The sequence below is a fragment of the Candoia aspera genome, chromosome 2, assembly GCF_035149785.1.
Source record: "Candoia aspera isolate rCanAsp1 chromosome 2, rCanAsp1.hap2, whole genome shotgun sequence".
NCBI lineage: Eukaryota > Metazoa > Chordata > Lepidosauria > Squamata > Boidae > Candoia > Candoia aspera.
In genome coordinates this window covers 754,025-777,185 of record NC_086154.1, presented here as the reverse complement: position 1 = coordinate 777,185, position 23,161 = coordinate 754,025, and the positions used below count along the sequence as shown (strand labels likewise).

The 23,161-nt window shown below is 51.0% G+C and overlaps 2 protein-coding genes and 1 pseudogene across 2 annotated transcripts in view; 1 reads left to right on the top strand and 2 right to left on the bottom strand.

Annotated features, from left to right (window-relative positions):
- LOC134491907 (zinc finger protein 91-like) overlaps nucleotides 1-8,610 on the bottom strand; it is a 362,387-nt pseudogene extending 353,777 nt beyond the window's left edge.
- LOC134491980 (zinc finger and SCAN domain-containing protein 2-like) overlaps nucleotides 1-23,161 on the top strand; it is a 305,728-nt gene that overhangs the window by 41,227 nt on the left and 241,340 nt on the right. The window lies entirely within an intron of this gene.
- LOC134492577 (uncharacterized) lies at nucleotides 1,050-22,310 on the bottom strand. Its single transcript, XM_063296731.1, has 9 exons — nucleotides 22,233-22,310; nucleotides 21,425-21,551; nucleotides 17,637-18,774; nucleotides 15,175-15,460; nucleotides 9,113-10,642; nucleotides 8,492-8,618; nucleotides 8,257-8,309; nucleotides 5,976-6,102; nucleotides 1,050-2,955 (listed from the first exon to the last, which is right to left on the bottom strand). The coding sequence occupies exons 1-9, from the start codon at nucleotides 22,302-22,304 to the stop codon at nucleotides 1,178-1,180; spliced, it is 5,238 nt and encodes a 1,745-aa protein (XP_063152801.1). The 5' UTR covers nucleotides 22,305-22,310; the 3' UTR covers nucleotides 1,050-1,177.

Genomic DNA, 23,161 nt, shown 5'->3' with positions numbered 1-23,161 from the left:
TCCTCCTCCCCTTGGTATCAAGAACTCCAGGTAACATGGTCACTTCTCCCCAGGATCCAGCTGTCTTCACGTCTAGCTATTTCTCTCTATTGGTAAGCATTAGGTCAAGGAGAGCAGATCCCCTTGTTCCTTCTCTGACCTCCTGATAAAGTTGGCAGCAAGAGAGGAGGAATTTGCTGGACTTCTGACTCTCGACAGAATTAGATTTCCAGTAGATGTCAGAGTAGTTGAAATCTCCTCTTAGAAAGCTTGGTCACCTGACACCGAAAGCCCTGGTCCACGTATTCTGCCATCCAGGTGGTCTATGCACTACGATAGCTTCTGTCCAATTTTACTCTTACTCAAACGCTCTTAACAGAATTCATGATTCAACTAGTGAATCTGTCCGCAGGCGTATTCTTTCAATGCACCGTATAATTCCCTTTCTGCTGACGCTATTCCCTTTAAGTTGCTACCTTCCAGCACTACATGGCAATCACGTGTGTCATTCCACCAAGTTTAGTGGTGCCAGTGACAAACCTATTTGTCCTCCTGTACTAGGATATCAAGATCACCGTTTGTTTCCCATATTCTATGAGTTGGTGTAGAAACACCCGAGACTGTGATGTGAACATCATAAACACAAAGCATAAACTAAAGGATTTTGTATTGTTTTTAGGTACAATAGTGTTGGCACATTGAAATGACAAAAGTCCATTCAAAGCCCATTCACCTTATATAAACCTGCCTACCCCTATTGTGATAAATCTCCTCCCAGTAAATTAATCCTCTCTGGGGCTGTTGCTTTCAGGTTTTGGCAAAAATCAGGCTTAAGGCAGCCAGGAGTCATGACATAGACAAAGTTGCCTTTTTAGTCCGTACCAAGAAGAAAAGGTATGCATGAAAACCTAGTCTAGTCTAGGGGGTCCCACCAGAGTGGATCCTTGCGTGGGAAGTAAGCTGATTACTCCACCTGAAGCTCTCCCCACAGGCTGTGCATTTATATGGTTTTTCTCCCATGTGAACCCTTTTATGGGAAGTAAGGGCGCTGCTCACGCTAAAAGCCTTTCCACAGTCCATGTATTCATGTGGCTTCTCCCCCATGTGGATCCTTTTATGGGAAGTGAGTTCACTCCTCCGCTTGAAGGCCTTCCCACATTCAACACATTTACACAGTCTCTCTCCTGTATGAATGGTTTTATGGGAAATGAGGTGGCTGCTTTGACGGAAGTTTTTTCCACATTCCACACTTACATGGCTTTTCCCCTGAGTGGACCCTTTTATGGGAAGTAAGTTGAGAGCTCCCCATGAAACACTTTCCACATTCCACACACTTACATGGTTTCTCCCCTTCGTGAATCCTTTTACGGGCAGCAACTTCACTCCCCCTGAAGCTCTTCCCACTCTCTACACATTCATAGGGTTTCTCCCCTGTATGGATCCTCCTATGGGAAGCAAGCTGATAGCGCCACAAGAAGCCCTTTCCACACTCGGTGCATTTGTACGGTTTCTCCCCTGTGTGGATTCTTTTATGGTAGGTAAGCTGACTGTTCCTTCTGAAGCTCTTTCCACATTTCATACATTTATAGGGTCTCTCGCCCAAATGGATCCTTTTATGGGAAGTAAGTTCACTGTTTCCCCTGAAGCTCTTCCCACACTCTACACATTTACATGGATTCTCACTTGCGTGGAGTGTTTCATGGGAAGTAAGCTGAGAATGCCAAGAGAAGCTTTTTCCACACTCCGTACCTTCGTATGGCCTCTCCCCTGGGTGGGTTTTTCTATGGGAAGCAAGCTCACTGCTGTGCCGGAAGGTCTTTCCACATTCCAAGCATTTGTGTAGTTCTTCCTCTCCTGTATGGACCCTTTTATGGGAAGAAAGCTCACGGCTACCCCTGAAGCTCTTCCCACACTCCGTGCATTTATAGGGTCTCTCCCCTGTGTGGATCATTTTATGGGAAGTAAGCTGGTAGCTCCAGAAGAAGTTCTTCCCACACTCTGTGCATTTGTATGGTTTCTCTCCTGAGTGGAGCCTTTTATGGTAAGCAAGCTGACTGTTCCTCCTGAAGCTCCTCCCACATTCTATGCATTTATATGGCTTCTCTCCCGTGTGGACCCTTCTATGGGAAGTCAGTTCACTGCTTCCCCTGAAACCCTTCCCACACTCCATGCATTTATAGGGTTTCTCCCCGGTGTGGATCCTTCTGTGGGAAGTCAGTTCACTGCTCCTCCTGAAGCTCTTCCCACACTCCATGCATTTATAGGGTTTCTCTCCTGTGTGGATCATTTTATGGGAAGTGAGCTGGTAGCTCCAGAGGAAGTTCTTCCCACACTCCATGCATTTGTATGGTTTCTCTCCTGAGTGGAGCCTTTTATGGTAAGCAAGCTGACTGTTCCTCCTGAAGCTCCTCCCACACTCCCCGCACTTATAAAGTTTTTCCCCTGTGTGCATCCTTCTATGGGAAGTCAGTTCGCTGGTCCAGCTGAAGCTCTTCCCACACTCCATGCATTTATAGGGCTTCTCCCCTGTGTGGATCCTTCTGTGGGAAGTCACCTGGCTGCTGCTCCTGAAGCTCTTCCCACACTCTCTGCATTTATAGGGTTTCTCCCCCATGTTGATCCTATCACGTAACGAAAGAATGAAAGTCCAGCTGTAACTTTTTACATCTTCCCTGCCCTGATCCTCCTCTTCTTTAGCACGGGCTTGATAATGTTCATTTAAATCTAAATTTTCTCTGAATATTTTCACACTTTTCCCTGAAGATTTTGTCCTCCTTTTTCCTTTGGGAACTTGCAGGGCGGCTCTGCTTTGAATTTCGTCACACTGAAGAGCAGAATGGTTCTTGCTTCCATCCTTTGACTGGTTTCTCTCAGGACTTTTGAGTTCCATTTGATCCGCAAACATCTCTCTTCCTTCTGTGTGTCTGAGAGCTTCTAATAGTTCCTCGTAACTCAAGTTCTCCTGCCCAGCAGGACCTTCAGAGAAAAAGAAGGAAGTGTGCGTTTAAGCTAACAGAAGGAAATAAAGCATCAAAATATGGGATGTGATTGTGAATTTCCTCCAGAAATACCGCAAAAACCTCTGTAGTATTTTTAAAGGCTATTCTGATCCACATAAAATCTGAACTAAAGCTTATCAGATTTGGACTCCTCATGCAGGTGATTCTTACCAATTTCATCTGTCTAAAATTGAACGGGATGGAAATTTATATTTTCTGGGCAGTAGAAACAATTTTAAAAAGCGGTTCATTTAAAATAACACTGCATATTGGGGTAGTAGAATTTTTGTCTCCTGCTACCCATGATTTTCTATTTATTCTGGACTACGTATCCTTTCCCATTCATTCTCCTCTTACCACCAAGCTCTTGGTTTCAGATGAAACAAACCTGCAGCATTTTTTCTATTACGCTAATCTCACATGTTTGTATGGAGAAAAACTGCAGCAGTTGATCCACAGTCCCTCACAATTATACAAGAAAAGTGTCAAAGGAAAGAAAGGAGGATCATTAAACAGCCTGTCTGACAAGATGCAAACCATGCACAGAGCCAACAGGCTGGCTCAGGGCCCAAGACACTAGTGGTGGTTGGGGTAGGAACTAGTGTTACTCTAAAGCCAATGTATCAGATGAGAATGTAGAGCCGGGGGCCAAGCTCAGAGCCCCTAACTCAAATACGTATTTCCAGGACAAACAAAGCACTGGGTCAGTATATAGTGTCAAATTGGCCCCTACCCCCACTACAAAGACACTTTCCCAGGGAAACTAAAACTCTCAGCTCAGCCATAAAGCATCAAGGAGGCCAAGGGATGCGTCAACAGCTCGGAAAAGATCCTGGGAGGCAAGCAGAGCTTTGGGAAGCAGGAGGAGGAACCCCCTAGGAAGAAACTGCCTCTTTGATCTATTAAAAAAGCCTACGGTTCTTGCAGTCTGGCTGCATAACCTCATAGTTACATCCTAATGGCTCTGACGTCATGTGCCTAGTGAGTGTTGCATCCTGGTTGCTCTATCCAATCACAAGGATATTCTAATTTGCATTAGTCAACAAAGAGGGGCTGTAACCCCTCCCCTTTTTAGGCCTGTGTCTGCCTCCAGCACCAACCATCGACCGCTTTGGGCTTCAGTGTAACGTGTCCTGATCCCCAGCTCAAACATAGCCCTAAAAAAATTCCACTACAAGAAATACGAACATCAAGCATCTGACATCTTCCCTTGTTCGGAGGAGCAGAAGAATGAATCTTCTCCTTCTCCATGATAGAAGGTCTAGTTGGGTTTATGCCAAGTAGCAGGTTACAAAGATGGCAAGGACCTAACAGAAGAAGAAGAGATCAAGAAAAGGTGGCAAGAATATACAGAAGACCTGTATAGGAAGGATAACAATATCGGGGATAGCTTTGATGGTGTGGTCAGTGAGCTAGAGCCAGACATCCTGAAGAGTGAGGTTGAGTGGTCCTTAAGAAGCATTGCTAATAACAAGGCAGCAGGAGACGACGGCATCCCAGCTGAACTGTTCAAAATCTTGCGAGATCATCTGGTCAAGGTAATGCATGCTATATGCCAGCAAATTTGGAAAACACAAGAATGGCCATCAGATTGGAAAAAATCAACTTATATCCCCATACCAAAAAAGGGAAACGCTAAAGAATGTTCAAACTATCGAACAGTGGCACTCATTTCACATGCCAGTAAGGTAATGCTCAAGATCCTGCAAGGTAGACTTCAGCAATTCATGGAGCGAGAATTGCCAGATGTACAAGCTGGGTTTAGAAAAGGCAGAGGAACTAGGGACCAAATTGCCAATATCCGCTGGATCATGGAAAAAGCCAGGGAGTTTCAGAAAAACATCTATTTCTGTTTTATTGACTATTCTAAAGCCTTTGACTGTGTGGACCATAACAAATTGGGGCAAGTTCTTAGTGGTATGGGGATACCAAGTCATCTTGTCTGCCTCCCGAAGAATCTGTATAACGACCAAGTAGCAACAGTAAGAACAGACCACGGAACAACGGACTGGTTTAGGATTGGGAAAGGAGTATGGCAGGGCTGTATCCTCTCACCCTACCTATTCAACTTGTACGCAGAACACATCATGCGACATGCTGGGCTTGAGGAATCCAAGGCTGGAGTTAAAATCTCTGGAAGAAACATTAACAATCTCAGATATGCAGATGATACCACTTTGATGGCTGAAAGCGAAGAGGAACTGAGGAGCCTTATGATGAAGGTGAAAGAAGAAAGTGCAAAAGCTGGCTTGCAGCTAAACCTCAAAAAAAACCAAGATTATGGCAACCAGCTTGATTGATAACTGGCAAATAGAGGGAGAAAATGTAGAAGCAGTGAAAGACTTTGTATTTCTAGGTGCGAAGATTACTGCAGATGCTGACTGCAGTCAGGAAATCAGAAGACGCTTAATCCTTGGGAGGAGAGCAATGACCAATCTCGATAAAATAGTTAAGAGCAGAGACATCATGCTGACAACAAAGGTCCGCATAGTTAAAGCAATGGTGTTCCCCGTAGTGACATATGGCTGCGAGAGCTGGACCATAAGGAAGGCTGAGCGAAGGAAGATAGATGCTTTTGAACTGTGGTGCTGGAGGAAAATTCTGAGAGTGCCTTGGACTGCAAGATCCAACCAGTCCATTCTCCAGGAAATCAAGCCAGACTGCTCACTTGAGGGAATGATATTAAAGGCAAAACTGAAATACTTTGGCCACATAATGAGAAGACAGGACACCCTGGAGCAGATGCTGATGCTAGGGAGAGTGGAGGGCAAAAGGAAGAGGGGCTGACCAAGGGCAAGATGGATGGATGATATTCTAGAGGTGACGGACTCGTCCCTGGGGGAGCTGGGGGTGTTGACGACTGACTGGAAGCTCTGGCGTGGGCTGGTCCATGAAGTCACGAAGACTCGGAAGCGACTGAACGAATAAACAGCAGCAGCAGGTTACATCTGACCACAAAATGCCTCTTCTGTCTAAGTGCAGAACAGGGGCCCTTACTCAGAGAGGCCACGTTCCTCGAGTTTTCCAGCATGACCTCCCCGTGGAGGGCTTTTTGGTGGGGATCCAGCTGAGCCCACTCCTCCTTGGAGAAACATACAGCCACCTCCTCAAAGGATACAAGACCCTGAAAAAGGAAAAAAGTTCCCCCCATTAATAGTCCAGGAACGATTTGCAAATCCTCCCCTTTGTTCAACCAATCCCCAAAGCAAAGATTTGCAATGGATTATCTTCTAATGGAAGAGAATATACGTAGCTCAGGGTTGAACTGTGGTGTCCTCAGTGCTCTCTGAGCTTGGCTGTTGGCTTGTGGACGTTTCATTGCCAGGCTAGGCAACATCATCAGCACAAGGGTGGGTGGGCTCTGCTCCTTGTTTGTATACAGCAGCTCGCCCTGCCAGTGTTGGTGGGGGTGTGGTTTTCTCCTTGGCAGTTCCTTGATTAGGGTATCGTTTTCTGCTTGTTTGTTTGGTGTTAACCCCTACCAAGGAGAAAACCACGCCCCCACCAACACTGACAGGGCAGGCTGCTGCATAGAAACAGGGAGCAAACCCCACGCTCACTAGCACCGATGTTGCCTAGTTGGCTATGAAATACCTGCAAGAAAACAACCAAACTCAAGAGAGCACCAAGGGTTCCATGGATTATCTTCTGCAGGACTCAAGATTTTATGTGAGAATATGGACACAGCTCAAAGCTCTGAGTGATGATGTGTTTATTGCAAAGTTTTACTGCAGAATCATAGAAGACTAGGATGGGGAGACTTGGCAGTACAGGTAGTCTTTGACCTACGACCATTTGGTTAGCAACTGTTCCAAGTTATGACGGTGCTGAACGAATGGTGGTTATGACCGGTCCTCAGAGTTCTGGACGTCCCAGCAGCCTCGCAGTCACATGATCACGATCTGGGTACCTGCCAACCCATTCGCACTTACAAGCAGTTGCCAAGCGCCCCACGTGATCACCATTTGCAACTCTCCCTGATGTCTCTCCCAGAAAGTTAACAGGAAAGTTGGCAAGAAAGGTTTCAAGTTGCTGGGGTAAGTTTCCCCCACCTGCACAGCCTCCCCTGGCCACTTGAGCACTCCCATACATCTTCCCTGACCCACGTGGCACCTCTCAAGCACCCTCCCTAACCTGCATGCGCCTCTCGCAGACCCTACCAACCCATGTGGCACCTCTCGTGCCCCCTCCCTCGCACTCTCCCCACTCTGCACCCCTCATTCCCTCCCCCACACGGCAGCAGCCGCTTACCTGCCTGTGGGTCTGGGACTTGCAAGCTCCTGCCAGCTTCCCACTGATTTTGGTTGTGGGAAGCCAGCAGGAAGTTACCTTGCCTAATAACCATAGGGTTCAGTGATCTATGGCAATTGGGACTGCAGAGATTGCTGTAACTAAGCGATTCCACTTTATGACCACATCTCTTAGTGATGGAAATTCCAGTCCTGATTGCTGTTGTAAGTCGAGGACTACCTGTAGCACATATGAATAAGATCTTGGTGTCCTTTTTGAATCACAGGTTAAATATGAGCCAGTGCTGCAATTCTGCTGCTAAAAAGGCAAACGTTATCTTGGAGTGCATTAATAGAGGTATCAGGTCCAGATCATAGAAATGATTATTTCCCTCTACTCTGCCCTGATCAGACCCCATTTAGAATCCTGCGTGTCCAAGTTTGGGCACCACAGTTCAGAAAGGAGAGTGACAAATTGGAGCAAGTTCAGAGGAGGCCTATCACAATGGTGAAGGGTCTGGAAATCAAGCCTGACGAGGAATGGGTAGAGGACTTGGGTATATCTAGCCTACACAAACGGTAACTAAAAAGAGGCAGGATAGCACAAATATCTGAACGTGGTATCTGAGTGAGAACTTATTTTTACTCAGATTATTCTCTACTGCACCGAAGGGCAGGATCAGAACCAACGGATTAAAATTACAAGGAAGGAGGTTCACGCTAGACATCAGGTAGGACTTCCTGACTGTGTGAGCTGCCAGCCAGGAGAACCGGCTGCCACATGAAGTGGTGAGGCTGCAGAAACTGGACAGCCATTTGCCAGAGATGCTCTGGTGCAATGTTTCTCAACCTCAGCAACTTTTAAGATGTGGGGACTTCAACTCCCAGAATTCCCCAGATCACTGAGCATGACCTGAAAGAGACCTTACAAGTGATTCTACCATTCTTCATTTCAGGTTGCTTAGGAACAGCAATGCTCTTGAGTCCCGGAACGAGAACAGGAGGACTCCAAATGATCTCCTGAACCTTCACTAATGTTTCTCTCCTACCTGAACTGGAGGTTCTGCCACATTTTCAGCTCCACCCGAAAAAGGAGATGATCCTAGAAATAACAAGAGCATAACTTGATTTCCTGTATGGGAACCATTTATGTTTGAAGCAGAATTTTATAAGCAAAATTAAAAAAAAAACAGTGGACAATATTATACAAAGGACTCAAACAACGCAAGATCACTGGAATCTTTTTTCTGAGAACTTCAGGTCCCTTGGAGAGGCTCCCTTTACCTCCTGAGGTGTCCCAACTTGGGTCTTCCTGGGGGATGCCCCTGAAAACCAGCTCCTGGGAGGGATCTGACGGATCTCTCCTTTCTTTGAGGTGTTTGGGGACGGCCTCTAGGAAGGGCTGCTGGACCTGCCGTACCAGGAGAAGGAAAGGAGAAATAAGGTACAGAGAAAAGCCCTCAACTTTGCAGACCCTGATGCCCACTGGCATGGATGGAAGGGAACAATGGAACAGGTGCCCCAAATACATACTCTGGAAACAGAAATGGATGAAATGCCTGGTTGGAAAATATTTAACAATTCAAACATACTCTTGGTTAATTCATAGCTTCCGAGATGATGCACTCTCACCTGCAGCACTTCCTGCTTCTTCTCCTCCGCCCGGCTTAGGAGAAAGCCTTCAGCCAGGGCCACGGCCTGGCAGCTGGTCTCTGCTCCGCACTCCCGCACCCAGCTGGCCATTTCTGCAGGCAGGACGGCCAGGAACTGCTCCAGGATCAGTAAGTCCAGCATCTGAGCCTTGGTGTTTTTTTCTGGCTGCAACCACTGACGGCAAAGGCAATGGAGGCGGCTGCAAATCTCTCGAGGGGTCTTTTCCCACATGTTAAAGGGCAGAACACTGACTTTCTCCCTTGTGGTTTCCCTCAATGCATCCCGAAGGTTCTCCACCTTCTCCCACAGGGCTTCCTTCAGGGAGGAATTCCGCAGGGCTGCCCTCAGGGCATCCACCTTCCCCAGAAGGTCATCTGCCCCCTGCAGCGTGTCCGACCAGAAGGCCACCGCCTGGGTCTCCAGGGCCGCTGCCCTTTCCCACAGGAGATGCGCCTCCTTCACCGGCGCCTCCCGCCCAGCCGTCTGCAGGGCCGCCTCTCCCTGCCCTAGGGGGACGCGCCGGAGGGTTTCCCGCAGGGCCTCGGCTTCTCTCCGGGCAGCCTCCGCCTCCTCGAGCGGGCCGGCCCACAAGCCCTTCTCCAGGCAGGCCACCTCCCAGCAGTCCGTCTTCCGCAGCAGGACCACCGCCTTCTCCAGCAGCGGCTGCAGCCCCTCCGGGGGCGCTTCCTGTAGCCCGGCCCGCAGCCCCTCCAGCTCCCTCCGCAGCCCCTCCGCGCTCTCGGCCCAGCCTTCCTCCTCCAGGGCGTCCCGTAAGGCCAGCAGCTGCCTCGCCCGGGCGCGCCCTTCCTTCCGGACGGCCCGTCCCAGTTCGCGCAGGCTCTCCCAGAGGCGGTCGTCCAGGAAAGCCGCCGAGGCCCGCGCCAGGCTGCGCGCCGCGCGCACGGGGCGTCCTCGGCCCTCGGCCGCCTCCAGTTCCGCCACGACCCCGAGCAGCGCCTCGCGCAAGGCCGCCACCTTCCCCAGGGAAGTCGCCGGCGCCGCGGCCCCCGCCGCCTCGGCCGGCCACGGGGGGCCCGGCGGCGCTCTCTCTCCGCCCGGTGCCGCGGCGCTGCCGCCAGCCGCCGCCGCCCTCGTCAGGGCCGGCGGACCCGCAGCCCCCTCCCCGCCCGCCGCGGCTGCTCCGCTCGCAGCGCCGCGCGGCTTCCTCCGGCGGGCCTGCCGGGCCGCCTCCCGCTCGCCGCGAGCCTGGAACCAGCGGAGCAGCGCCATCTCCAGCCGCAGGAAGCCCTGCAGCCGCTGCTGCTCCGCCTCCGAGAGCGCCGCGTCCCGCGCCAGCAGCGCCTCCCTGCCGCGCCGGGCCTCGCTCAGCTGCGCGCGGAAGCGCTGCAGGTTCGGCTGGCCCAGGTTCACCGCCCAGCGCCAGCGCGCCCGGACCGGCTCGGAGACGCGCGCCGCCAGCAGCGCCTCCGCCTCGGCCAGCCGCGCGGGGGAAACCTCCGGCCCCGCCGCGCCGCCCGGAGCCGCCATCGCCGCCCTCGCCGCCGCGCGCGCTCCCCTCCCCGCTCCAGCCGCGAGGGTGCGCCTCAAGGGGCGGGGCGGGGCGGGGTCTCCGCGGTGGGGAGCCGCTTTCCAGACCGTGGAGTTCAACTCCCAGAATTCCCCAGCCAGCCTCCCACAGGGCCCCGCCCCGCCCTCCGCCGGCTCGCCGGGTCTTCCGAAACCGGGAGGGGGCGACGCGGCCTCCCGCGATTCTGCTCTTCTCAGCGCCTCGGTCCTTTTCTCTCGAATTAAAGCCGGCGGGAGTCTTCTGCACCTCGACTGCTGTGATAGCAGGATAATCTTGAGCGATCTCTTTCCCGTGGCGGCTCCTGCCTCCCCTCATCTCCTCCTTCCCGACTCGGCTGGGGCGACTTTCCCCTCAGGGAAGCCGTCGCCTTCCCGCCCTTTTCTTCTTTCGCGCTTCTGGGCTCCGCTCGCGCCCTTTCGGGCAACTTTTACCTCACAAAAGCTTTCAGTATTATTCTGCCTCCCGTTCTCAGGCCGCTGTTCGAGGTAACCTCTAATACGTTGAGGTTACCTGAGGTAGAAGTTAGACATTTTGGGCGTCAGTGAACTGAAATGGACTGGAATGGGCCACTTCACATCAAATGACCACCAGATCTACTACTGTGGACAAGAAGAAATGGAGTAGCCTTCATAATTAATAGTAAAGTGGCTAAAGCAGTGCTTGGATACAATCCAAAAAACGATAGAATGATCTCAATTCGAATTCAGGGCAAGCCATCTAACATCACAGTGATCCAAATATATGCCCCAACCACAGATGCTGAAAAAGCTGAAGTAGAGCAGTTCTATGAGGATCTGCAACACCTATTGGACAACACGCCTAAAAGAGATGTTATTTTCATCACGGGAGACTGGAATGCTAAGGTGGGCAGTCAAATGACACCTGGAATTACAGGTAAGCATGGCCTGGGAGAACAAAACGAAGCAGGACATAGGCTGATAGCATTTTGCCAAGACAACTCAATGTGCATAACAAACACTGTCTTCCAGCAACTTAAGAGACGGCTTTATACATGGACTTCCCCAGATGGACAACACCGAAACCAGATTGACTACATCCTTTGCAGCCAAAGGTGGCGGACATCTATACAGTCGGTAAAAACAAGACCTGGAGCTGACTGTAGTTCAGATCACGAACTTCTTGCACAATTTAGGATCAGACTAAAGACATTAGGGAAGACCCACAGATCAGCTAGATATGAGCTCACTAATATTCCTAAGGAATATGCAGTGGAGGTGAAGAATAGATTTAAGGGACTGGACTTAGTAGATAGGGTCCCGGAAGAACTATGGACAGAAGTTCGCAACATTGTTCAGGAGGCGGCAACAAAATACATCCCAAAGAAAGAAAACCAAGAAGGCAAAATGGCTGTCTGCTGAGACACTAGAAGTAGCCCAAGAAAGAAGGAAAGCAAAAGGCAACAGTGATAGGGGGAGATATGCCCAATTAAATGCAAAATTCCAGAGGTTAGCCAGAAGAGATAAGGAATTATTTTTAAACAAGCAATGCGCGGAAGTGGAAGAAGACAATAGAATAGGAAGGACAAGAGACCTCTTCCAGAAAATTAGAAACATTGGAGGTAAATTCCAGGCAAAAATGGGTATGATCAAAAACAAAGATGGCAAGGACCTAACAGAAGAAGAAGAGATCAAGAAAAGGTGGCAAGAATATACAGAAGACCTGTATAGGAAGGATAACAATATCAGGGATAGCTTTGACGATGTGGTCAGTGAGCTAGAGCCAGACATCCTGAAGAGTGAGGTTGAGTGGGCCTTAAGAAGCATTGCTAATAACAAGGCAGCAGGAGACGACGGCATCCCAGCTGAACTGTTCAAAATCTTGCAAGATGATGCTGTCAAGGTAATGCATGCTATATGCCAGCAAATTTGGAAAACACAAGAATGGCCATCAGACTGGAAAAAATCAACTTATATCCCCATACCAAAAAAGGGAAACACTAAAGAATGTTCAAACTATTGAACAGTGGCACTCATTTCACACGCCAGTAAGGTAATGCTCAAGATCCTGCAAGGTAGACTTCAGCAGTTCATGGAGAGAGAATTGCCAGATGTACAAGCTGGGTTTAGAAAAGGCAGAGGAACTAGAGACCAAATTGCCAATATCCGATGGATAATGGAAAAAGCCAGGGGGTTTCAGAAAAACATCTATTTCTGTTTTATTGACTATTCTAAAGCCTTTGACTGTGTGGACCATAACAAATTGTGGCAAGTTCTTAGTGGTATGGGGATACCAAGTCATCTTGTCTGCCTCCTGAAGAATCTGTATAACGACCAAGTAGCAACAGTAAGAACAGACCACGGAACAACGGACTGGTTTAAGATTGGGAAAGGAGTACGGCAGGGCTGTATCCTCTCACCCTACCTATTCAACTTGTACGCAGAACACATCATGCGACAAGCTGGCCTTGAGGAATCCAAGGCTGGAGTTAAAATCTCTGGAAGAAACATTAACAATCTCAGATATGCAGATGATACCACTTTGATGGCTGAAAGTGAGGAGGAACTGAGGAGCCTTATGATGAAGGTGAAACACCTCTCCAACCTTCTGTGGGTGTGGGTGTGGGTGGGGGTGGGGGTGGGGGTGGGGGTGGGGGTGGGCCCAGCCCTGTTTGCCTCTCACAAGGTAATATAAATCTGGCTGTTCCTCCATGTGTTTGAGGCAAAGGCCGAGGAGCCCTGCCGGGTGATCTTGCTCTCACTCTCCGTTGGAATTTGCTTCGGACTTTTCTGATTTGGATGGCTGAATGGTTGGCTTTGATTTTCGACACCACGCAGGTGAGATGGGTGGCCATATAAACTAATTAAATAAATTAACAGACTCGACAGCCTCCAGCACGGAGCCTTCAGTTCCAGGCACAGGGAGCTCTGCACTTCGATATGGTCTATATGCAGTTTACAGTATTTTCTTAATGTATATGGTTCACTGTTTACAACTTCTTTTTCTTCTCACGAGCTAACCAAATATTTTAAAGATTAGTTGAGGCTTGCTTTGACTTGAAATTGGACATGAAATGCTTTAAAATATTCTAAGCTTGTAATATGTCTGAGACTTACTGGTTATCCATCTAGTTTATTGCTTAATTTTTAAACGATTATAATCATTATTAGGAATGTTTTTCTACACTTCTTAAAATGTGCATTTGTGTTAGTTTTTTTGTGTTTTCTTTTTAACTAACATCTAGTTTGTAAGAATTAAATAAATAAAAAGGTGAAAAAAGAACCAGACGTTGTAACATAAATGCAGGATGGCCAGTATGATTTTGTAGGCATTTCTGAAATCTTTTGGGACACAAAAGGAACGCAAGCACTGAGCGGCGCCACCATTTCCAAAGGAAGGGGGTGGGGTGGGTAGTGCAACCAGGCAGATCTCTAAAACATCCTTCTGTCCTTCCCCACTTCATCCCAGTCAGGTCACCATTTCATTCATACAGCTGGAGGGTCTCCTTTTACCTTCGTCACCCACTTCCCAGGTAATGCTATTTTCACTGAAATCCACCAGCTTTGCAGAGGGTTGTATTACTCATTATTTTGGGTTTGCATGGTATCCTTGATTAGGATGGGGTAGCTGTTTTCTGTTCCAGATGTGGAAAATTCAGGAGCACCAAGCACAACTCTGAGAAGAACCAATCATTGGGTGCCTGCTTTAGAAGAAAAAGGGAACCCAAACAATGAAAAAAACAAGTTTTTTTATAGAAATTGAGGGCTACAAGGCAGGAAATCTGGGGGATCTGACAGGCTGGCCGGTCTGGGGAGCTGGGCAGGTCCTGGTCCCTGTCCCTGCGTTGTTTTATGGTTAGGCAAAGGGGCCCCTTCGGGGGGGGGCGGCAGAGTGGGGAAGCCCCTCCTCAGGGAGATGGAATGTTGGGAGAGTGGGGGGCGTATCCTGGAGGGAGGGTGGAACACTGAGAGAATGGGGGGCGTGTCCTGTTGGGGTTCCTCGGCTGGTGACTCCATTGCCCCTCCCTTCTCAGGGCTGGGGGGGGAGGCATCTCTCCTCTGGTTGGGGGATGGCGGGGGGCCTCTTCTGGGGCAGGGAGGGTCAGTCCAGGCCTGATGGGATCAGACAAGGGGGGGAGCTGGGCTGACCTGTCCAAGAGATGGGGAGTGAGGGGTGCAGCCCCCGGTTTGGTTTGTGAGGCCTGTTTCTCTCCCCCACCCACATGCTGCATGAACCAGACTGGCTCTTCCAGCCAGAGGGTCTGTCTGGGGGAGCATGTTATTTTAATGTTGTACAGTTGACTTTTGTTACTTGCAGATTCTGAATTTGTGCATTTGCCTGATTAACATTTGTACAGCAATGGCAAAATCAGTACTTGAGGCGCTTTCAGTCATTTGTGGACATGCAGGGTGGCAAAGAATTGGAGACACCCGATGTGCACGTTCCCAGCTGAGGTTTCGGTGTTCACTAATTCAGTGTTCGTGGCAACTTCATAGAGGGTTAACTACTGCAAATAAAGATAAATTACTATGTTTTATTCACTGGGGTTTTGGGTCCAAGCTTTTGACACTCGGCTGTATTGTATGAAGTGGGAACCCCGCCAGCGTGGAGTTGTGAGAAAAGATCAGTTCTGTTTGGAAAAATATTAAGAACAAAACTGAAAATCACATTCAACGTTAATAAAGTTTTTATTACACAAAAACCACAAAATCAGAATGATCAGGAGCAACTACAGCTCTACAGTTTTTTTGCTTAGGCAATGCAATCCTCAGTTGTGCAGAATGAGGCAGGAAGGCCTCCCCTAAGGAAGACTTGAACCCAGGCTCACCCAGTGAGTTCCAACGTCCAGCATGGGAAAATGCAAGAACGCCGCAGATCTCTGACGCTGCAGATACGCTTCCGCCCCGGTGTCCTGGTCTCTCCCCCTAAGCTCGTTGGGGTGACTCTGGGTGTGCTGCTGAGTCCCCAAGATGAGCAGCTCTACTGACCGCCAACCCTTGCGCAGAAGCCATCTTGTCCGGAGCAGCCCAGTATGCTGCCCCAAATAACATCTGGCTAATTCACACAGCGGGAGAGACACTGGCCGTTTTTGCTCATGATCGGAAGATGGGGACCTGGAGTGGCAAAATACCTTCTCTGTGTCACAGGCCAATCACTACAGGGGAGTGCTTAGACCCAGAGGAACTTGTAACCCCTGCAGAGTGGGACGCTTATTGGAAAGGCTGAACCTCATAGCTTTGCGATTTCCTTTCCCTTCAACTGGGGGCTCCGCTGATGTCTCACTTGATGTCTAGGACGGGTATGATCTCCAGCAGTTGATCCAAGTACTTCCAACCACCCCACCCCCCCCGGTTGATGGAGCAGAAAGTCAGTTCAGGGCCATGGCACAGAAGGATCGACAGCAAGCAGAAGGGTAGGAGGCGGCTCTGGATGAGCTGACCAAAGCATGGTGTTGCCTCCAACTGAGGTCCACGCTACGTCCTTTGCTTCTACCACTGCGATCACTGATCCGTTTGGCACAGGTACCCTGAGTTGTAAGAGGTCACTGACACCAAAGGCCTAAGGAAGGATAGGGATTCAATTCAGTGGCCTGCTGTATCATGTTTGCTAGATTCTTTGTGGATAAAATTGCTGGTATTCCCCACTTGGATTCCAAGATTACAGAAGATCCCAAAATTGAACCTGAGCCGTTCACTGGTCCTTGTTTTAGGACTGTTTCTATTCATTTAGCTTGAGGAGGTGGACTAGATTCGTGGTAGTGAGAGACTAACCACCTGCATGGTTGTTTCTGGCCCTCCCTCAATACAGTAAGGCAACTGGGGAAGGTCTGGTTGAGTGGGTGGAGCGCTCAGGGCTTCAGGGCCTCATCCAGCCATTTTATGACAGTTGTTGCGCAGCATTTAGTGAAGAATCCACCTCAGAAGCCCATCATGGTGCACAATTTCCCTTGAGCAATGTGCTGAGTGGTAGCGTCTCAGCTCCATGAGTACTTGGATGAGATGGACTATCTAGATCCATTTCAGTTTGGCTCTGATTGTTCTGCCAGATGAGCTCCAGAGGGAAACACTGTTGTTTGTGCTCAGCATTTGGTGCTGGAAGGCAGTTTCTGGCAGTTCTAGTCCTTTTTATGTCAGTTCCAGAGGGTGACCCCGAAGAGTTGCCTTAAGTCTCCTGGACACCACCACGTGGCATTTCTCAATTTGACCCTATCCCACTTCCAGCTACGTGGAACTGCTGGGAAGGATCCTCTGGAGGTCCACTGGGGTGCTCTGTTTTCTGTAGATGCCATGCAGATGTTTCAAGTTTCCACGCACTACTGGGGCCACTGTTGGTGTCCTGAATCAGTGACTCCTGACAGTCGTGAGCTGGATGAGGCCCAACAAAGTGAAACTTACTCCAGGCGTGCCAGAGGCACATCTGGTCAGAAACTAGATGGACTCTGGAGCAGGTCTCCAACCTGTTTGGAAGTGTCATTCCCTGCAGATTTTGCTGCCTGGAGAGCTTCTGGATTCAGCTGTGCAGTTGAGGTGGTGGTGCGTTCTTCACTTTAAGTGGGTTTGCCATCTTTGTTCCTGTTGCATCCAGATTGGATGACTTAACAGTTCTGTGCTCAGGGCCACCTTGCCTGCCACCGTGAGAATATTGGAAGATACTTGCAGGCACCAACCCACAAACTTGCCCTTGTTGCTGGGCCCAACTCAAAGTGGGGAGGAAGAGCTCAGGACCTGCCTCTCCTTACTCCACAAAATGGGGAAAGGGCGTTCTCCCAGCTGTGAGGGGCACAGGTTTGAGGAGACAAGAAAGGCCTTCTCAGCAGCCACGTGTAAATTCTGGAAGTCTCTGCCACGGGTGGCCCAGATGGCATTCTCTCTGCCAAGGGGTCAAAATCTTCCTTTTGGAATGGCATCCTTTCCTGACAACACGCCTTTCAGAAGGTTCTGTGTCTTGCTTTTGCTGTTCTACAATTTTTATTGGAAAGTTTGCGTTTTTGGCCTTTCCAGCATTTACAGTTGAATTGGTACCAATTTTAAGTGTTGTATGCCACCCTGAGTGATATATACAGTATGTGTTAGAAAGAGAGGTAATTGAAAAATACAAAAGTTCTTTCGCTCTCCAGCATAGATCTTCTTATATCTACGGCCGGGTAGCCAGCAGAACCAGGCTCAACCACGCTGTTGTGCTGGAAATGTGAGCACAGAATGAAGGCACAAAGTGATAAATCTCTGGCAAGGTTCAAAAAAAGGAGCATGTCCTATGTTTATAAAGATGAACTGAGCAATACCTTGTCACTCAACCTGAGAAATTATGACATACTGATTTCCCTGTGTTAATTCTTGGCAGGGGAGCAGGACTGGGACCCCGTCTGATGCCACCTCGACACTCCAAGACGTGAAGGGTCCCCCCTCCTCCCCACAAGCAGGTTGATGCCTCTTTGGCTGCCGCTCATTATAGAACCCCTTTGCCCGCTGCGAGCACGGACGCGGCGTTGCTCCCCCGTGGAGCTTCTGATGTCTTGCCAGGTTCCTCCGCTGGCTGAAGTTCTTCCCGCACTCTGCGCACGGGTATGGCTTCTCCGCTGTGTGCATCCGCTGGTGCCGCAGGAGGTGCTGCTTGTCGTAGAAGCTCTTGCCGCACTCGGAGCAGCGGTGCGGCTTCTCCCCCGCGTGGATCCTCCGGTGGGAGGTGAGGTTGGAGCTCCGGTGGAAGCTCTTCCCGCACTCCGCGCACCGGTATGGCCTCTCCCCCGTATGGATCCCCTCGTGGGATGTCAGCTGCGAGCGCCGGATGAAGGTCTTGCCGCAGGTTAAGCACTTATGCGGCTTGTCCTTTGAGTGGATCAGCTGGTGCAGGTTGAAGCCGGACTTGTCACAGAAGCCCTTGCTGCAGACGGGGCAGCGGTAGGGCTTCTCCCCCGTGTGCTTCCGCAGGTGGCACGTGAGGTTCGTGCTCCGGTTGAAGCGCTTCCCGCACTCGGCACACCGATATGGCTTCTCCCCTGTGTGGATCCTCCGGTGGGAGGCGAGGTAGGCGAGCTGCCGGAAGCGCTTCCCGCACTCCCGGCACTGGTGCGGCCTCTCCCCTGTGTGGACGCTTTGATGGGAAGCCAGGTGGGAGCCCTGCCGGAAACTCTTCCCGCACGCTGCACACCGGTGCTGCTTGTGCTCTGCCCGGCTCGGCCGGTGGGCACCCCGCTCCGCTTGGTGACCGAAGCTCTCTCTGCCTTTCGGGCCTCCTTCCCAGGCTGGCATTCTGCCAGGGGCATCCCCCAGCCACAGCTGCTCCTTTGGCTTCTCTGTTGGGCCTCCCCTCTGCTCGTTGGCTCCTCCCGGGTGTCTCTGGGTCTCCTTCATCCCAGGCAGGCTGGGGCTGGCCAGGGATGTCCTGCACCTCCTGCCATGGCTGCCGCCGCTTTCCCCACCATCTCCTGCTGGGGGGAGAGAGAAACCCAGTCAGAAGGCGAAGGTGAAGTTGTGCTCGTCTCATCCCACTTCTACACCCCCCCCGAGCCTGCAACACCCCGCATCCATTAACGAGAGGATTTCAGTTTGGAAGTCAGAAATGGGCAGCCCTTTTCCAGCCTCTGGTGTGGTTTTGAATCAAAACTGTTAAAAATTGGCTTTTTCCCTGGAGAGCCAAGGTGGGCAATCCACAGTCTGAGTGCCCACCTCCCCAGCAACCTATGATCTTGCCACAAGGGGCATTTTCCAGCAGTGAGAATGTTTTCACATTCGGGGATGAGAATTTAGTGGCTGATCCTACAAAGGCCTATTTTTCTCCCACATGTACAAGGGATGACACGTGTAACTAGATGTCTCACTCAAATCACACAAATTACATAATTTGCAACGACATACTTCATGTCACTGCTACAATGACACCATTCCTTCTACCAGGCACTTAGGAACCCAAAATAGTCCCCCTTGCCTCTTCAAATAATTGCTGTGTTACTGGATGGCATCCTGCATCTGTCCATCCTTGGAGGGCACGTAGCAGCCTCCAGCGTGTCCAGAATTGGCCCCCTCCCATAGCAAGTCCTCTGCCATGCGATTTCTCTCCTCCTGTCCCCCCACCCCACAGTGGCCTCAAAGACCTGTAACCCTGGTCAAGGCAGACTGGCCTTCTTGGTGGAGTCTCAAAAATGGAACAACATTCTTGGCCTTGTGCAATCAAAAAGTGGTTAATGCAACCAGTTAACAAACGATAGCACAACAGCCCATCTCCCTTCAGTTCCCGTCATTCTCTCAAAACTGGAGCAGCTCTCACAAGGCCAAGGGGGGCTTCTGACACCCCAAGGGCAAAACTGATGCCTTGGAAGTTTTGGATAATTCCCTTTATGTGCTATCTGCTGGAGAAGAAGCCAGCAATAGGGCATTTCCTAGGCACTTGCAAGATTGTGGAGTCGGTGCTCTCTGAGCTTGGTCGTTTGATTGCAGACATTTCACTACCCAACTAGTGAACTTCATCGGTGTGAGGGAGGGTGGGTCTGCTCCCTGTTGCTGTACAGCATCTTGCCCTGCCAGTGCTGGTGGGAGTGTGGTTTGCTCCTTGGCAGTTCCTTGATTAGGGTATTGTTTTCTGCTTGTTTGTCTGGTGTTGATCCCAGCTTATCTGGGTGTTGATTGCTGGCAAGGGAGTGTCCTGGTCTTTTGGCTTTTCTGTCGTCTCTTCTGAATGGTATGTAAATGTTGTTTACCTCTATGTGTCTGCTGATGGCTGCTTGGTCTGAGTGCCAGGCTTCCAGGAATTATCTGGCGTTTTTGGATTTGGCTTGGTTAGGATGCTCACAGTTTCCCAGCTGAAACTATGGTTGAGTCTGTCCATGTGCTGTGAGATTAAGGAGTTCTCATCGTGTCTTCTGACTGCCAGTTGGTGTTCATGGATGCGCTCTGCTAGTCTTCTGCCTGTCTGTCCTATGTAGTGGCTGTTACAGTCTTCGCACTGTATGTTGTAAATATCTCCTGTTTTTTCTTCTTGGGCTACTGGGTCTTTTGGGTTACTTAGGATGTTTTGAAAAGTTTTAGTTGGTTTATGCGCCATGGTGATGCCATGTGGTTGTAACGGTCTGTTGGTGGTTTCTGAGATGTTTCTGATGTATGGCCGTGTTATCCTTTTCCTAGTTTCCATTGGTTGGGTTGTAGTGGGTTGGGTGGTGAGGCACTTTTTGATAAAGTTGAGTGGGTACCCATTTTGCTGGAAGATGCTGTACAGATGATCTTTTTCCTTTTTCTGGTGTTCTGGGTTGCTGCAGTGCATGAGTGCTCATCTGAATAACGTTCTTACACAGCTCTTCTTGTGGGAGGTGGGGTGTTAAATAAATAAATAAATAAATAACCCTAAATAAAGCAACAAGCCAACCTCCCACAAGAGGAGCTGTGTAAGAACGTTATTCAGACGAGCACTCACGCACTGCAGTGGCCCAGAACCAACACAAGCGATGAAAAGGATAACTTTATTGTAAACTGCCCAGAGTCCCCCTTTGGGGGAGATGGGTGGTGATATAAATTTAAACAAACAAACAAGCAAACAAATAAATAAATAACTGCCATGTATCAAAACTGTCTCCGAAACAACCGAGAGACTATTACAACCACACTGCAGTTCAACCCTGAGCTACATATATTCTCTTCTACTGGAACTGACAAGATTGTTGCGGAAAGTTCTTACAAATGCCGAGGAAGAAAGTGCGTTCTCCAATGTGAAAGGGTAGAACCAGGACGCGGCTGGCTCCCTGGTGCGAACGGACACTCTTCAGAGGCCCCTGTTTCTCCTAGAAGGGGTCACAATGTTTTATCACCTGGTCCTCAGCATAAGGAGGCCTCACTGAGGAGGCCTCAAGATGTGAGCCAAGATCACTGCCTGGAGGAAGATGGCAGGGCCTCCTGGGACCCCAGATCCACAAAGGACCGGGGCACAACACGGAGGAAGCATTTGAGGCGCTCCACACCCTCCAGCTGGAACACTCATTTCTAGCCGGAACACTCGCGGCCTCCCTTGGGGCCCAAACACAATGGGGGCTGAAGACTTGCAATTCACGCTCTCCCCAAGACCCGGCACCCTGAACAAAGAGGAGGCCTTACCCAGGGAAGCCACGTTCCTAGAATTCTCCAGCATGACTTCCCGGTGGAGGGCTTTCTGGCCAGCAGCCAAGAGTGCCCACTCCTCATTGGTGAAATACACGGCAACCTCCTCAAAGGAGACGGGGCTCTGGAAGAGGGAGAAGATCGTTTGGTCCCCGTGACATCCGCCTGGGAGAGGCCACCTGGGGGCAGGTGCCCTGCAATTCTAGCTCTCCTGCCTCGATTCCAGGAAAGTGACTGAGCTTAGAACCAGCACCGGGGGTGTGTGTGTGTGGATGTCACCAGCGCTCACCTGTGAGGCCTTTGGAGAAGGGTGGCACACCGCAGTGGAATTACCTTTGCAGAGTTTCCAGAAACGCCACCCGTGGAAGATGCTAGTGGCCACCCCCTGCCCCATACTTTTTGTGGAGAAAGCCAGGCCATGGGATGTCACGATGGTGGGGGGGAGTCCCTAGAGGGAAGGCTCGAACACCATCACCTCGAGAGGCCTGGCCTGGCCTTTTCTTTCATCGCAGATCACCAGAAACAATGTATTCCAGCTCCCCACTTTCTTTTTTTATTTTAACAGGAAATAAGTTATGTATCATTTATTATTTAATTTATTCCATTTATATTGGAGGGGGTCTAAAAAAGCAGAGCAGGAGAAACACAGGGAGGTCGATGCTTTCAACCTGAGGCTGCCCCAAAGCAGCAAGCGGACCAAGAGGGAGATTTTCTAGCAGCCAAGAACTCCGGGCGCCTCCCAGGGAAGGAAGGGGTGATGCTCTGGGGCCCCCAAACCTGCCCCCTCCCCGGCCTTTGCTCCTACCTGAGCTGAAGGCGCAGTCGCCGTTTCTGTCGCTCCACGATGGGGAAGCGTTTCAGCTGCTTCCAGCAACATCGTTGTGTTCCCTGCAAGGCGAGAGAAGGCAGGCCTTGGGGAGGATCGTCAGCAAGCCCGCGGGGAGGCGGAACCAGGCGGGACCGGGAGAAACACCCGCGGGAGGTGGAGAGGGGCCGTCCCGCAGCTCTCCCCCCCGGGCTCAGGCGCCCCGCCTTACCCGGCGGTGAGTCCAGGCCCGGATCTTCCTCTTCGATCCCCACCGAGCGCGTCTTCCGGAAGGGAGGGGAGGGGTCCTTCTCCAAGGGGGCGGGATCCGCGGCGGCCCCCGCGAGAGCCTCGGGCCCCTGAAAGAGCCGCCGGGGTCCCCGGCAGGAGACCGGAAGAGGCTTTAGGCCGCCGGCCCGAGGAGGGCAGCTTCGGGGAAAGCCCTAAAAGTCGCCCCGGGGCCCCCATCGGGCGTGGCCGGTGCCTGCTGGGTGCAGCGCTGGAGCGCTTCAACTGCGCTTTCGGGCCTATCGCGGGCGGCCTCTGTTAACCAAACCGGGCTGTGAGCCCGGGACCGTCTCACCTGCTCCTCCCGCTCCCGGGCGCGGCTCAGCAGGCAGCCCTCGGCCAGGGCCACCGCCTGCGCGCTGCTCTCCGCGCCGCACTCGCGCACCCAGCGCGCCTCCTCCGCGGGCAGCGCAGCCAGCAGCCGCTCCAGCAGCTGCGCCTTGCTGCGGCGCTCGGGCTGCAGCCAGCGGTGGCACCGGGCGTGCAGGCGGCTCCACAGCTCCCGCGGCCCCCCAGCGGCAGAAGTCCCGGAAGCGGGGAGCCATCACGTGCGGGGGGCTCGTCTTGCCGTCCAAACTCTTTTTCCGGATGACCTGTTCCCAGAATCCCCCGCCACCCCCACCCTGGCGGACGGGGAAGGC

What these genes read in the sequence shown, in the direction of transcription:
- LOC134492577 (XM_063296731.1), bottom strand. Translation starts at nt 22,304, where the DNA reads ATGTTGCTGGAAGCAGCTGAAACGCTTCCCCATCGTGGAGCGACAGAA. An exon ending in TGGACGTTGGAACTCACTGG is followed by an intron (nt 10,643 to 15,174) that starts GTGAGCCTGGGT and finishes CTGCTATCACAG; the next exon opens with CAGTCGAGGTGCAGAAGACT. An exon ending in TGGCAGAACCTCCAGTTCAG is followed by an intron (nt 6,103 to 8,256) that starts GTAGGAGAGAAA and finishes TTCCTTTTTCAG; the next exon opens with GGTCTTGTATCCTTTGAGGA.